This window comes from Taurulus bubalis (genome assembly GCF_910589615.1).
Source record: "Taurulus bubalis genome assembly, chromosome: 6".
NCBI lineage: Eukaryota > Metazoa > Chordata > Actinopteri > Perciformes > Cottidae > Taurulus > Taurulus bubalis.
The window spans coordinates 7233384-7249722 of NC_136594.1; the positions used below are offsets into that span (position 1 = coordinate 7233384).

Sequence of the window (16339 nt, forward strand, 5' to 3'; positions counted from 1 at the left end):
CCGGAAGAAGCAGCAGCAGCAGCAGCAGCAGCAGCGAGCTGGACGCGGACCGACAGCACACCGGCCGCACGAGCGACACCGCGGCGGCCAGCGGGGCGGAGAGGAGGAGGAGGAGGAGGAGGAAGAAGAAGAGGAGGCACCTGCACCGCCGCGACTCGTTCTCCCCCGCTGCCTCCGTCGTCTCTGCCTCTCTCCCGTCGCTCTCCTCACCCCTCGTTCCTCTCGGACCGCCGCTGCCGCTTCCTCGTTAAGATGGCTGACCCCGGCAGCGACGGAGAGGCACCGGAGAGCGCGCGCGGCTTCGCCCGCCAGGGAGCACTCCGCCAGAAGAACGTGCACGAGATCAAGAACCACAAGTTCATCGCGCGCTTCTTCAAGCAGCCAACCTTCTGCAGCCACTGCACGGACTTCATCTGGTGAGTGTGTGTGTGTGTGTGTGTGTGTGTGTGTGTGTGTGTGTGTGTGTGTGTGAGGGGAAAGGACACAGGTGAATCACTTGCTGCGGCTGTGATCGGCCTCCTTCCACGCCGGCAGTGTTCAGACACTGCAGTGTTTCATTCATTGTCATTGTCAAAAAACACTGCGATGCGCCATTCCCCCAGTTTTCCCACAATGCGACAGCACCGCGGGCCTGTCAGGGGGGAGGAGGAGGAGTGGGGGGGTGGGGGGGGGGGGGGGATGCGTTGTCGGCAGCCGCCGAGCAGTTTACCGCATCGACCCCGACACCCATCTCTGAAACTGGAGGTCTGGTGGAGGAATGCAGCTGGAGACACAGAGGGCCCCACTGTTGCTGCAGCAGCAGCTGTGTGTGTGTGTGCATGTGTGGGTCCATGTGTGTGTGTGTCCATGTGTGATTGCATATCTGTATGCCTGTGCATGTGCATCTCTTGTGGATCCCCACCCCCAAAATTCACATCCCTGTCTTCTGTCCACAGGGGCTTTGGGAAGCAGGGATTCCAGTGCCAAGGTAAGAGCAGTGGCCCATTCACAAATCCCTCTGCTGCATATGGCTGTGGGTGTGTGGACGGATGTTCACTGTCTGAAGGAGTGTTGCTGTGTGTTTGTTGTGCTCGGGGGCCGCAGGTCTGCGCGCTGTTAGAGTGACCTGCTGGCTCCTTCGTTGACGGTGTGTTGGTGTTGGCGGGCAGGTGTCAAACTCCGAGTAGCTGCTTGCCAACAGTGATAAATGAGAGCGAGAACACTCTCGAGGAGGCTCGGGCTGAAGAGATGGTGTGAAACGTAAGAGTAGAAGAGTCTGCGGAGCACTGAAAGCTGAGATGCCTGTTTTGGCCCAGGAGAAATGGGAGGAAGACAGACCAGGAAGTTAGGTTTCTCAAGCTCCCACCACCCTAACGTCGAGCCTGACATCTGATTGCAATTGTAAAATGGTGGGTATGTGTGTGGGCGGGTGGTGATGTGTGTGTGTGTGTGTGTGTACAGTCCACGGGTGGGTGTCTAGACACGGACCTCTGCACAAAATGGTTTCATAAACAGGCTGCAACGTAGTGACACCCCTCAATCACATGCACGCTACAGCAAATCCGCAAATGTGGCTCGCGGTATCACTTCCTCCTCTTCACCGATCCATCTCTGAAACCCACCAAGACTCATCTGGCTCCAGTCACTTGAGCAGTCATGTGACAAGAAGATGACCAGCTGTTTCCACAGTATGCTCTTTTAATAAAGGCTTCATTGACTGGAAAGAGTCAGACAAAGTTGTGTAATTTCATCAGCGGTCCCCTCATCTCCTTGAGGCTCTGGTGGTTTCACAGGAAATGCATTGAGGGTCGAACAAAAAATCCACACTGTATCTGCTTGAGTGAGTGTTCACGACCTCCTGGACTAGTGAGCTTGTGTGGTGAATTAGCATGAGCTGATTATAACACACTTTAGAGAGCATGGACCAATCAGAGCCTTCCATAGGTAGAGCTGCTCTCAGGTCAGGTTTCGTGGTGAGTTTCCAACCGTTAAGCGATAACTCTTTAATTTGTAGACGGCCTGTTGTTCAACAAAGTGGTGCTCAGGGTTGTTTGTGAGGTTGAAAGTCCGCCGTTATTGCTCACACTCTAGATATAGAAAGGAGTTAATGCACAATCAATCGAGCTGGACAGAAAGGTGATTTGAGGACCTCGGTCAGTCAATTTGACAGCAAATCTGTAACTCGGCTCCACGAGCGTCTCATGGGTAACATGTGCTCAGCTGTCATGGAGCCACATTGGAAAATATATCAGAATACGTTTGGTTAAACTGCACCAGTTAAGCTGTGGTCCTACTCCTCATGGGCGCAATCGGCTGCAGTTTTGCTTGCAGACAACAGACTTCTATGCAAACTACAATCATGCAAACGCAGACACACACACGCACACGCACACACACACACATACAAGTAAGAAAAAGAGCCCCCTAGTTTGTTGTGTTTGTTCATGAAAATGTGACCATAAATAAAAGGGTGCATGCACCCGCTTGACAAGAATACGACCAAAGGTAGGACAGGGAATACAGTGTGGACGGATGGCAGATGACAAGTTTGTTTCACGAGGACACGCGGATGCTGAGACCTTTTGTCAATTAATCGATTTGTTGATCAAAATATAACTTATTGCCAACTATTTTGATCATCGGTTTATCGTTGATGTCATTATTTTTGCAAATATTCCCCAAACCTTCGGTTGGAGGATGTTGTGATGGCCATTTTTCACAGTTTTTCTAATGTTATAAAAACATAACGATGAATTCATTTAGTTGAAGAAATCTAAAAAGTTAGTTGATGAACCAATAGATTTGGCTCAAACTCGATGTCTTTTGACCAGTAGACCAACACATCAATGCTGACAGACACTGAAGAGCAGCTCGTCAATAATGTTCAGTTAAATCATTTTATTTTCCTCACTTAGGTCTCCGACAGGATAGTTTGGGATATGGTGAAAAGGTCAAAAGGTTGTTTGCGATATTGTAAATCACAGTGATCCATGATCACATTGAAACTACAGTAAAAAAAGAAGTGAAGGATGTTTTTAATTCGCTTAAATTATGGGAAAAGGGAAACAATCGACTTGATTTAATCAAGCCGATTAAATCAAGTTGACGATCAAGAAATTGTATGGATTTTGCGAATGAATCAAAAGGTTTCTTGTGATATTCACTGAAGCCATAAATAGGAATTATTACATTTCAATTTAGATATGGATCAAACGAATCCTCACCTCAAATATCCAGTAAGAGCTGACTTTGTGATGAAGGACCGTGTAGTTGAGAGCAGCTCATGAGTCCCGTTCATTTTAAAACATATATGCCGACACATAAGTCTTTAGGTTGTTGTTGACCTAACGTGTTGACACGAGTTAAACAGTAAGATTTATAAACAAGCAGGTTCATCTCAAGTTCTCAGTAAGTGTTGATTTGGTTTTGATAAATTAATCGTCAGCTATTTTAATCATCAATTAATGGTTTATGTTTGTTTTTATATCTTGTAAACTGAATATCTTGAGGATTTAAACTTTTCAAATTACTTTATATATATATATTACAGACTTAAAAAAAGGCTTTTGAGTCCTATTTTATTGGGTTTTATTTCCTTACAGAAACTATAAGGATTTGGTGGATAAAACCAAGTCAACTCAACATCCGTTAGCTGCTCTGGAGTTTTGGATCATAGTGTAGCTGCCGTTTAAAAGGTCAATAATATAATTGTAAGATGAGTTTGAACGTGCAGAAGCTTTGATTTGGCGACTGGCAGGTCGTAACACGATAAAACTGGGGACATTTTGTTTGCAATATCTGTTTTTTTTAGGCTTGGTTTGAACAGCATTTGATGACTATGTTTTAAACTTGTAATTAAGACGTACTTTACAGTGAAATATTGTAATTTAAAAGCTGTATAAACACAAAAATACTTTTCAACCTGTCTTTCAACCACCACAACAGTTTGAGTCCTTTTTCTTTTTTTTTTTTTTTTACATGTAAAGGCCTAATATTCAGTCAGTGTGTTTTCTTTTAATTAATTTAACCGTAACATGAGAGAAAAGTGGGAGAGTTGTGTGAACGGTGGTGTCTGAAAGAGAGCCGAGGGAACAGGAAGGGTGTAGACACAGTTCAGAGGGAATGGGAGGAGAAGCACTCGCTTCTTGGTCAGGAGGAATGTGCGTCACGTGGTGCCGACTTGTTCTGACGTGTGCTGCAGATTGTGTAATTTAGACGCTATTTTGTAATTATGTTTGTGTGACATGGGTGTCTTGAGTTGCGTTGTGGGTGTGTGGTTTTGAATACCTGTTCTGCAGGTCAATATTTCTCTTCTTTCAGTGTGTGCGCGGACAGCAAATAGAGGAAGTGATCAGAGTTCGGATCTGATGTAACAGCTGAGAAGAAAATGTACCTTTTAAAAAACACTTTTTACTCATTAAAAAGCAAATGGTTATATGGGGTTATGTTTTCTGACTGTGACAAGTCAAAATATCTTTAAGTTTTATCTCTGCGTCAGGACATAAATCACTAAATTGTCCGATATTTTTGAAAGATAGAAGCTCAGGGCTTCAACTTTCACAACTCTGGCGGCTTTGGACTTAAAAAAACAAAACAAACACTGGGGGAACACTAAGCGCAAAATATGCAGCTATGCAGATATGCAGCTATTTGATCATACAAAAAAAGAAAAGTACTTCAATCTGGATGATGTAACTCCAAATTACAAAACACAGATTAACAGGAAGAGATTCCCTAAAACAGCTACCAGCATGTATGACTGAAAGCAATCAGTGGTTTATTTAATTAATTATACTTCTGACTGATATGTGCTCCTGTAACTCCACTAAAACCTAACATGTTTTTTTTAGTCTTGTCTGGGAAGCTTTCCCCATCTCTCCCCAGTCATGTAGATACAGATATAATCTTCTTTTTAGAACAGAAAAACAAAGGATCAAGTGTGCAATGAGTACATGTTAGTGCATGTGTCCATATCGAGGTTTTTTTTTCTGGCAGAAAAGCACAGACAGGCACTGTATGTCACTTCATCCCAGTGTTTGATCAAATGTTTCTATGACAACAATATCACTGCAACATATCGCCACTCTAACTGCTGTCGTATGATAGACGAGCGTCGCTCCTTTTTGTTTTTTATTATTTATTTGGGCTACTATGTATTTGTTTCACTTAGTTTCTTCACCAGCCGGAGGATGCTCGCCTTCATCGTCTGTGTGGACGAGTCACCGCTCAGACCGACAGCCTCAGAGCGAATAGGATGACGCTTCAGAGACGACGTGTCCGGCGATAAAAGCAGAAAGGCGTCAGAGTCTGTCCGGGTGATTTCACTCTTTGATAGGGTAGTGACCAAGACGAGCTTCTCCTGTACTTTTCCACATTAACATCTCCAACCTTTTTACTATAAAAGTTTAGGCATTTTCAAGTGGAAGCGCTCACAGTGATCGCACAAAAAAAAAAGGGGGGTTAGGTGCTGAGCATTTCCTCGAGGTGGCCTCATGCAGCTGCTTACGCTCTCTCCTTATTGGGAACAATCGAAAAAGACGCTATAGCTCAGAAAAACATACCATATTTGTACACTTAGCCTCAGAGCCCACATTACAACTTCACAAAAACAGGAAACATGCCAAAAGTAAAAACACTACTTCCCATCTTGTAGCACTTTTCTAGTCTTCCGCCCACTCAAAGCTACTTGTCATCATTCACCCATTCATACAGTGATGGGTGGGACTAAGGCTAACACTCATACACCATAGGCAGCTACAGGAGCAATTTTGTGGTTTTCTTGCCCAAGGACACATTGACATGGGCTAGCGGAGCCGGGGATCGAACCGCCGATCCTCTAGATTTGAAGGACAACCCTGCTCACCACTGAGCCACAGTCTTAGTCAGTTATTGGATCAAGGCTGCAGTTGACTTTGAATCCCGATCGCTGACTGATCAGCGGCTGAAGTGGTGTCCTTGCTATTGATTGGATGACCGGCGTAAAAATATTGATTACAAGATGCGTTTGTGACGCTGCGGACGAGAAAGCAAACACATAGTCCAGAGCACGCCTGCTCGTCAGTAAACTCCTTCACAACGAATTCTAAAGTCGACGGATCTTTCCAGTGTCAGCGCTCTGAAGATAGCAGGAGTCAGGATGGCTGACTGGATGTTAATACGCCTGAATAGGACTGGAGAACTACACAGATTGTTGTGAGATGAAGATGAAAGGTTCAAGTCACAGGAAACAGTTTGATGATTGTCGGTTTACTGATCGTAAGGCTGCAAATAAAGATGATTTTTCATGTAGATTTATTTATTTTTCTCTCAATTTGCTTCATTTGTCTTGCCTTCAGTCAACAACCACCAATGTATTTCATTTACAAAGATGGAGTAAAACATGCACCAGGTATTTTTGACCTGAAATGACTATTTATCAAAACTGTCATCACTGTGAATTACCTGATTATTAATTAAGTTAGGTTGTTGAATTGTTTTAGCTTGATCAATATAAACACTCAGTAATGACAACTGTCAATACGACCTCAGCTGACCAGGGTCACATGACGAGCACTGTGCATGTTATCTAATTTAGCATAGCAGATAGCCAGTGCTTTCCATTAATACTCTTCACTGTTTTCAGCTTATAACTCAATAAATGTATTGACTGATTAAGTTTGTGCACAAACATCCACTTAAACTAAAGGTTGAACTGATAAGATATCGGCGGTTAAAGGTCACTGCGAGAATTCAAATGGCAATTATGACAATTCCACACAGATGTCTCAGAGGATAAAAGGATGAAGAGATAACATTTTGGACAGACATGGATGTAACGGCAGCGTGACGGATTGGCATGAAGGCATTCAACCGCCAGCCGGTAATTCTGCCTCCTTTTGCAGCTCAAAAACAACAAAAATATTCTTCATTTCTTTCAAGCTGCTGTAAAAAAACAGCCCAAGTGTGTGACTTTGTATCTCAGTGGTCGGATGTCAATCAGCCGCATGATGCTCGGATGCTTGATGAGCATTTCTGATGGATCTCCTGAGACCTTTTCTTCCTTTTTAGTAATAAAAAATATGAAATTTGATAAGTGTCTCTTTGACAGAATCATGTTGGCACGGATTAGTTTAGCCACATATGAAGAACATGTTTTCTTTGGTGTCAAAGTACGGCTGGGCGAAATACTTATATAATAATATATATTGCATTAATATATACAATATCCAAATAATTAAATTAATTGAAAGCAAATGTATATATTTTTTGCATGTTTATGTATAAATTGTCTAAATCGTGTTATTATGACGCCTGCTGTATTTCCGCTGCCCTGAAGTTGCCCCCCAAAAAATTGGATTATTATTATTGCCGGTTTAAATAACCATAAAATTGGCTTCTTTTCACTGTTGTTTTTTTGTAGCAGTTCGTCAAGGAGAAAAAACGGATACAAACACAACTCCTTTTTAAATTAGCTGAATCGATTGTTTGGGTGTTAAAGGTCGGGTTAGTAATCTTCTATAAAAAAAAGTTCCGGGGCTGTAAATCAGCCTGAACATATTCTGCCCGTGCGCTCATTCCTCGTCACCGGAGTCTTCCTCTAGCTGCTAGCTTGACAGCTGTGAGCACTAACAATAGCCGTGTGTGTTGTTTACATACTGTACACAATAATACTTTTTGGGGAGTGGCTTTGGAGAGGCCTGAAGGGCCTCTGGGCGCTCGCAACTTTCTATGGAGAAAAGGAGTTGGCAACACTGGACGGTTTCTCAACATCACCAACCCCAGCTTTATTATTGAAATTATTATACATTTTTTGATGTAACTGACCGAGACGTTGCCATTTTACCAACAGTTTGCTGACACTTCAATGGTTTCTTTTCGCCGCCGTTTCAATTTCCCTCCGATATCTCTGGCTCCGAATTTCGGCCGAGAGGCTGACTCGGTAATTAGGGCCTGAAGGGATACGGCGAGAACGTTGGCGTTTCATTTTTTTGTAGAGAGCTGTTCAGTGGCAGAGTGTTATCTGCGGTTCAGTTTTCAGATGATTTCAAGTGTCCCCGTTTGAGGTTTGTGGATCCGTAACCCATCCAAGATGGAGGAACGTCCCGTTGGCCGCCTTGATGTGAAACGGCCGGCCCGCTGTCATCCTGGCAGTCCATCGCAGGAGTCTTTTTTTGGAGCGGCTCTGTGTTTTTTGCTTTTATCGCTGTCGTTTAGATAAAACGGGGCGTTGTGTGTTGTATGTGTGTGTGTGTGTGTGTGTTGTGTAGACTCGACTGTAGGGCTCAGCCTGGTTGCTAGGCAACAGAGCAAAGACCTCCTCGGCAGGTCACTAGGCCTGTCTTTCAGTAGCGTGTGTGTGTGTGTGTGTGTGTTTACGTGTGTCGAAGTGACAGAGCAGATTTATGAACAAAAAGCTATAAAGTGTGACTGCAATCCGTCACCGCGTTTTCTGGAGCTCCACTTCTCTGATTCTGTCTTTCTGACACACTGCAAACACACAAATGAATCCTCCACCCCCTCACATCGCCTCAAACCCAGCTGTGCCCCCATCCCTTTCTGCCCACACACACACGTTTCTCTGTTTGACTTTATTTCTTCTTCACTCTCGTTGTTTTCGTCTTCTTCTCTTTGCGTTTCCCTGTGTTTTCCGTCCCTCCCCTCACAGTGTGTGTGTGTGTGTGTGTGTGTGTGTGTGTGTGTGTCTATGTCTGTTCATTTGCATCGTGTCAGTTACCGTTGTGTCTGTTGTTGGCGTTAAAACGGCACCAACCAAAATGTCCTGTGGGGTCCAGGTGTCCACTGATGGGACCCTCGCTGTCTCCTGCAAAGACAAACACACACAGATGCACCAACAAACACGAGCACTCCGTTGCTCGACTGCGAGAAAGCTGCGGAAAGGGCCGCCGGGTTGCTACGGTGCCTCATGAAAATGTAACGACAATGTGAATAATTAAGATCAAACTAGAGCTTAATGTCACCCTCTCTCTCCGGGTGTGTGTGTGTGTGTGTGTGTGTTTCGTTTTTGGCTGTGGCTGTTGTTGCAACATGTGTGTTTTTAATATTTTCGTAATGTTGAACCATATTGATGTCCTACTTCTATTTTAAGTCTACATGTCACAGTGAAGTGGTTTCGGATCAGCCCTGTGGAAGGTTTTTATGTGAAAGTACACCGGCGGTATGAGGCTGAGCCACAAAGCTCCAGCACAGAGGACCGATCTGCCCTATTTATCTAAATGGACTTCTGGTGTCGGTCGTGTTCGCGTCTTCGTCTGCAGAGAGCGACTAATCAAAATTTAAAGGGTTGGATTGCGCTTTATTTTCATCTGACCCCGAGTGTGCAGTTTAGAGGTTTCCTGACTCGTGGTTTGATCTCAGCTGGATATCTGATGGATCGGTAGCAGCTCTGCTCAAACACACCGTCTCCACCGCTGAGGGCTTAAGGCTCATTAGTACTGCTCCGTTTTGATCAGGGCTGCAACTGCAATCGTTTTCCTCGGTTTTTAATCTGCAGATTATATTCTGATTGGATCGTTTTGTCTCTAAAATGTCAGAAAGTGATGTCTTCAAATTGCTTGTTTGGTCCAACTAACACTCCCAAACCTAGAAATATTTAATTTACTAACTTATAAAGTCTGAGAAAAACACAAATGTTGATAAATAACTTCAGAGGTTATTAAAATAGTTATTGGCCCAATCCCAATCTCTCCCAGTTCTCTCCCACTGTCACATCGTCGAGTGCTTGAGGGCTCTGTGGCAGACATGTTGAGCCCTTTATGAACCCTTTCCATAAGTCAGCGTTAGATGCCGACTTTGCCCAAGGGAATTACCCACAATTCATTGCAATGTGATGTTAAACACGCAGTTACCAATGGAATAATGGAGACATCAAAGAAAAGGTAAACAAAGAGGCACGTGGGTTGATTAAAGATGGAACATGAATATATATATATATATATATATATATATACATATATATATATATATATATATATATATATATATATACACACACACATACTGTATATATATACTACCGTTCAAAAGTTTGGGGTTACTCAGACACATTTTCAGTTTCTGTGCAATTTCTCGCATGGAATAGCCTTCATTTCTAAGAACAAGAACAGACTGGCGAGTTTCACATGAAAGTTCTCTTTTTCTGGCCATTTTGAGAGTATAATGGAACCTACAAACGTGACGCTCCAGATACTCAACTAGCTCAAAGGAAGGCCAGTTTTATAGCTTCTCTCCAGCATAACTGTGTTAAGCTGTGCTAACATAATTGCACAAGGGTTTTCTAATCATCCATTAGTCTTCTATGCGATGAGCAAACACAATGTACCATTAGAACACTGAGTGATAGTTTCTGGAAATAGGCCTCTATACACCTGTAGATGTACATGTAGATATTTCATTAAAAACCAGACGTTTCCACCTATAATAGTCATTTAACACAATAACAATGTATAGTGTATTTCTGATTAATTTAATGTTATCTTCATTGGAACAACAATGCTTTTCTTTGAAAAATAAGGACATTTCTAAGTGACCCCAAACCTTTGAACGGTAGTGTATATATATTACACAGATTTATTCATCATACATTTCATTTAGTTATTGAAGCTGTTTTGACAAAAACAAGCAAATATATTTTTTGAAATGACGTCTCATCTCGTGAGGAAAGAGCCTGGAATACGTTCAAATCGGGGAGTTAAAAGTATAAAACAAATACCCACAATACACAATGTATTTTTATCTAGTCATGGTCACGTGATATGTTGCAGCAAAGTTTTGTCCCATTCATATTTACACCAGTTCAAGCCATCACAGCCTCTCACACGCAACCATTTACCAGCTGACGTCAGTAAATCCCTGAGGGTTCAGGGTTTGAGGGTTTAGAGATGACTTTGGGATTGGGTCAATGATTGACTAATAAACTAAATACAGCATCTTACATTTCTGCTCTGGTTGTTTGCAAACGTAAACTGATATTGTCTTATTTATTTGTAATTAGTTAAATAATCTGCTGTACGCAATTCAAATGTTCCCGAGTAGTGAGCTCTTTGTTGTCATGTTATTATTGATGCCGTTTTATCTTTACATTGTACCTGTAATTCTGAGAAACGACTTCCAACCTTATACACTACATTTAAGTTTACTAAATGTCGTTATGCGAGTCATATTTTAAGCAAAACAAGCCAAACATTCACTGATTCCTGCTTTTGGAATCTCAATATTTTGCTGCTTTTCTTCAGCAAACAAAATCTCTTTGTTTTTTTTTGGCAATTTCTTGAACAAAAGGAGCTATTTCAATGTGTCAGCTGGTGCTTTGTGAAATTGTGATGGACATTTGTTCGTTGCAGCCGTGGTGGAATTCACAGCGATGGATCCGACCAGCTTGTCCGTCTCTCCTACTCAACTCCTGTCAACGTTTTGGTACCTTATAGCATTTTGGATCTCTTTGTCTGCAGTTTATCAGCATTCAAAAGACACTTCATCAAGGCGCATGAGACCTGCCGATACACAGAAATCCACGTGACATTTTTGTCTCTTCGAAATAAATAAAAAAGCACCTGGGGGCACCTTTTTTCTTTTTTTTCCCCACGTGTGAACCCTCTGACAACCACATGTTGATCGTGTTTTCCATTTAAAACATCTGAAAACCTCAAGACTCCTTTGAAACGTTTCACTGTTTACTTGATAACAAAGTTATCGGGTTTGTCTTTAAAAGGCTTGAAGTGAAACTCATTTGAAAGATTGTGTTCTTTGCCTATCTCTTATCACATAATGTACTGCAGACAATGATACAAGCAAGAAGTCGGATGCTTCAGCGAAGAAATTATGAAGATATTATTTGAATCATCAACTTTAAGAATGCTGGACGTTAGTTAGCCGTTTAAAAAAAAAGTAATTTCAGTGGTGTAAGAAGTATTTTGATGGTAATACCCCGGTGTTTAAATACACTGTTACAAGTCCTGCATGTAAAACAATACAAATTAAAGTAAACTTTTTTGCAGAATTATGTATGCTGCCCTGAATGGTTTTCACTTCAAGCAGCGAGCGGGAGCATCCAGTCACCTGGTGCGTCGAGCCTGCTGTCTCCGTTTCCTGCAGCAGCTTTAATGTTATGGGGCGCGATCACGAGATGTCCCACCATGCTGCGGTTAAATTTAGAATCATCTCAAACTGAAGCAATAAAAAGAAATATAGATGGCGAAAGCACTGGAGAAACAAATGGGAACTGCTGAAATATGAGTAGCCTATTGTGCAGTGACTAATGCCACATAATTGTACATATTGATTCATCTCTTTGTTGCTATTGTGTCTCCTTATTTGGCGTTGTAAGGAAGCCTCCGTCTGACATTTGCTTTTTTTTTGCCTCCCCTCTGCCTCCACCAGTGTGCTGTTTTGTGGTCCATAAGCGCTGTCATGAATTTGTCACCTTCTCCTGTCCGGGGGCCGACAAGGGACCTGCCTCCGACGTAAGTAAAGAAAATGGGAGTCCAGAGTGAAACAGACTGCGGATGTTCAAGTTAGAGGTTAAACACACGGTTAGTTATTGTCTTGCTGATGAGTGATGTTTACTAATAACATTAGCAAGGTCAGCACTGGATTTTGGTGTTTGTGTGTGTGTGTGTACATCCATGTTGTTCCTGTATTTACTGCTGGATGAACACACACACACACATGCGCGCACACACACACACACACACACACACACACACACACACACGTACAGACCCCTGGTCCTCCTGCTGAGCTGTCAGCCCCAAATCACATTGAGACATGTCAGTTAGGAGAGAATGTGCTGCCTGGCTGCCTCAGGTTAATAAGCCAACATCACTCATTCATTCACACACACGCACGCGCACACATGCACATTTGTGAGTCAGCATGGATTTTGAAGTCATATAACTGATGTTTATTAATTTCTAACTCCTCTGTCTTTCTTTGTTTTTGTTATATCACCAAAGCTGTTTCGTTGTTACCTATTTTTAAGCATCCTCCAAACTCACTCTATCAGAACTGCATTGCTTCTCTCAATTGTTTTTCTTTAGCTCTGTGATAACGGAGGCAACATTTAAAGGAACGGTTCACCACAGAAATACTAAATGGTCAAACGTGTACACCTTTGGTCTCAGGACGGTCTCGGCCGCCATAATGATCCAAAATACTGTACTATGTTTTAGACATTTGTGATGTTACAACTTTATTTAAACAGTTTTGAGAAAACACTTTTTTTGTTTCAATGTGGCAATACCTCTGTGCACAAATCCAGGTCCTTTTTATAGAAAGGTGTTTTCCAGTTTGTGTGGAAGAACTCAACTGGCCTGCACAGAGCGCTGTTCTCAGCCTTATAACCGAACATCAATGGCCGACCTCACACCTGACACACCTGACACACCTTCTAGCTGGATGGGAGCAAATTCCTGCAGCCAGTTTAAAAAATGTTGTAAAAATCATTCTCATGGTTAAGGAGTTAGATGTCAGATATGGCTTACATTCCCTAGTGTCCACATACATTTGGCCATATTGTATCTGAAAACGGGGTTAAATACCACTAAAGGTAAGTGAGCTCTTTTTCTTTTTTCTTTGGGTGAACCGTCCCTTTAAATGCCGCCTAACAGGAATAATGGGAACAACTGATTAGTTTTTAATCTTTTAATGGAGTTTAAGCACAGCGCTGATGCAGGAACCCGACTGAAGCGACCTGGATTACTTTAAATACTGAAGTCAAGTGACTCTCTGTTCTCTCTCCTCTCTGTGTTTGTGCCTCTGCAGGATCCTCGGAGTAAACACAAATTTAAGGTCCACACTTACTCCAGCCCGACCTTCTGTGACCACTGTGGCTCCCTCCTCTACGGGCTGATACACCAGGGCATGAAATGTGACCGTACGTACACGTGTCTGTCTTTGGTGTGTGTGTGTGTGTGTGTGTGTGTGTGTGTGTGTGTGTGTGTGTGTGTGTGTGTGTGTGAGTGAGTGTGATCTATAGAATTTGCATACATTTTAAAGACATAGATAAATATGCATATATATCTATTAAGATCTTGAGATAAATGCATTTGGCAATAAATGTGAAAAACTACATATAAATGAGTCAATATAATGAAATACTTAAATAAATAATAAAATAATGTATTTATTATATATATATATAATATATATTCATTCAAAATTATATTTATTTGTTTATTTTGACACAGTTTGAGCATGTGGCACAAATGAACTGAACCTTTTAGATTTTACCTGCTTTATTGACCTTTTATGGCCCACTGCATAGATGTATATATTTAAAACAATTCACTTGTTAGACAATTCAAATATTGACAAACTTTTTTATAGATTTAGAACTTTAATATCCTTGTTAATACTGATTTTCCTTCAGGTGACATGTGAAGGCTTATAGTCAAGAGACATCGGTTTCTTTACATTTCTGTCATTCCAATTAATTTGGTTTTACTTTGTATCATTCATAATCCACACACTGTGTGTGATATGTGGATTGTGGACTGAAGTTAAAAAAAACACATTATCTGAATTCACATTGCAGACACCATTTATTATATTTGACCTGCTCATGACTCAGTTAGAGAGATATTATCAGCTTAATGACCCACAGTTAGAGAGATGTTATCAGCTTCTCATATCCACGAGTGAATAGTGTTTGTGTCATATTTATTGCTGAGCATTTGCCTGATGTTGGCAACAAAGACACAAACAGGAAGTAGGCTCCATCTCGCGGTCTGCAGACATCAACATTATTTACTAGGCAGACAGTTCCTCATTCTATCTGTGAGCATTACACTGCGTTTGATGGACTTTGAAGCAGTTTTTATACATTTACATTTAGTTAAATTCCCCCATTCCCCAAATGAACTCAAAAAAAAAAAGAAGGTTGGTTGTTAACGTGTTGGTGCTGAAAATACTGTGGTCGCTTCTCACATCCCAATTCACATCGAGGTAGGTTATATATTAATCCACGTAAACAAACAACATTTGTTTCTTGCTAATTTTATTTACATTTACACATTTTATTCTCTACTTGGAAAGCCAAAACATGAACATGACTGTTGATGGCTTGACGCAAGTTACAAAGCAGTAACGACCGTCTTCCTCTGAAGTGTCGATATTTCATAATTTAAAGGTGTGACCCCTAGGAGGTCACAGTGGCCTCCTCACTTGTCCCTCAAATCTGAAGTCCGTATTCAAGTCCTTCCCAACTTGTTGTCTTAAACTGGAGGCACCCAAAAAGGTATTGCAGGCCTCTTAATACTATATATATATTTATATTTTAGATCTGCTATGATGAGATGAGATCTGTTGTTCTGCCACATCAAAAACGTGTTTTTTCTGGGTCATCCCTCTATAAAGTTTTAATGGACAGTGCAGCTGAGTGGAGCCAGACAGTAATGTGAAAGTTACATAAATGAATGATGTGTTTAGTGCACTGCCTCGTGATTTAAGACGAGACTCATCAGAAGAAGTTATTATAAGAGAGGTCTTCATCATGGGATGGAAAACATACAACAGATTACCTTCTGCATTGCCTCCAGTGAGTGGAAGAAAATGTGGAGCTTTGTACGTCAGAGCAGGCTGACACCTAGTGGACAGACCGAGAAACTACAAACAATGTTTGGGTGTTTTTAAAACAAATCAGTGCTCACTATTAAGAGATAAACTATTATCTGTTTGCCTGTGTAGCTCAAAACTAATCAATGTGAAACAATCTCAGTGGTAAGTCAATTGGTGCCATCATGCATAGGGGGGTCTAATAAAATGATGCATTATGGAAGATGACTTAAACATCCAGATGTCTCGACCTTTTGTTGCTTCAGTTTTGCCCAACTCTCTTTCAATCTCTCTCTTGTCACTCCCCAAATGCTAGGCATGGGACAATATGACTATTTTTGTTCACGACAATTAAGGCACAAACGATTGCGATTCACGATATTGTCTCACTAATTATTAAAATATGCATTAAACATTAACATTAAAATATGCACTAAACATTAACACAATTTTTTTTGGGGTGAAAAAACCCCAAACAATCTTAAAAATGGTCATCGTAAATCATAAGCCCCCCTGCATAAATACAGGATGAAGAAAAAATAAAAATAACAACATTGTGTGAGTTTGTTGTTTCTCACATGATACTTCCTTTCTCACCTCCATGATAGCGTGCCAGACCGCTTTTTTAAATCACTCATGTATTCTAGATTATCCCAGTAATGGAATTTCAAAACAATTAACTTATTGTGAGTTTTTTTTATTTTCCCATCCCAACCCGACACCATATCGCTGAAAAGCACCGACAAACCGACAGCATTGTGATACTGAGTTGAGAGTTCAAGGAGGGTCGAGTCATACGTTGTACTTTCTA

General features: G+C 41.6%; 1 protein-coding gene across 2 annotated transcripts in view; it reads left to right on the plus strand.

The window, feature by feature from the left end:
* Positions 1-237: 237 nt before the first annotated feature.
* Positions 238-16339, plus strand: part of LOC306737962 (protein kinase C beta type) — a gene marked incomplete at both ends in the record, with an annotated part of 28014 nt that continues 11912 nt past the window's right edge. The window contains 4 exons of one of the 2 annotated variants that reach the window (XM_079219780.1): positions 238-416; positions 936-967; positions 12355-12437; positions 13738-13849. In XM_079219780.1, the coding sequence (XP_079075906.1) occupies positions 253-416; positions 936-967; positions 12355-12437; positions 13738-13849 (391 nt within the window). The remainder of the gene's footprint in view (positions 417-935; positions 968-12354; positions 12438-13737; positions 13850-16339) is intronic. The other variant, XM_079219779.1, reaches the window with a different exon arrangement.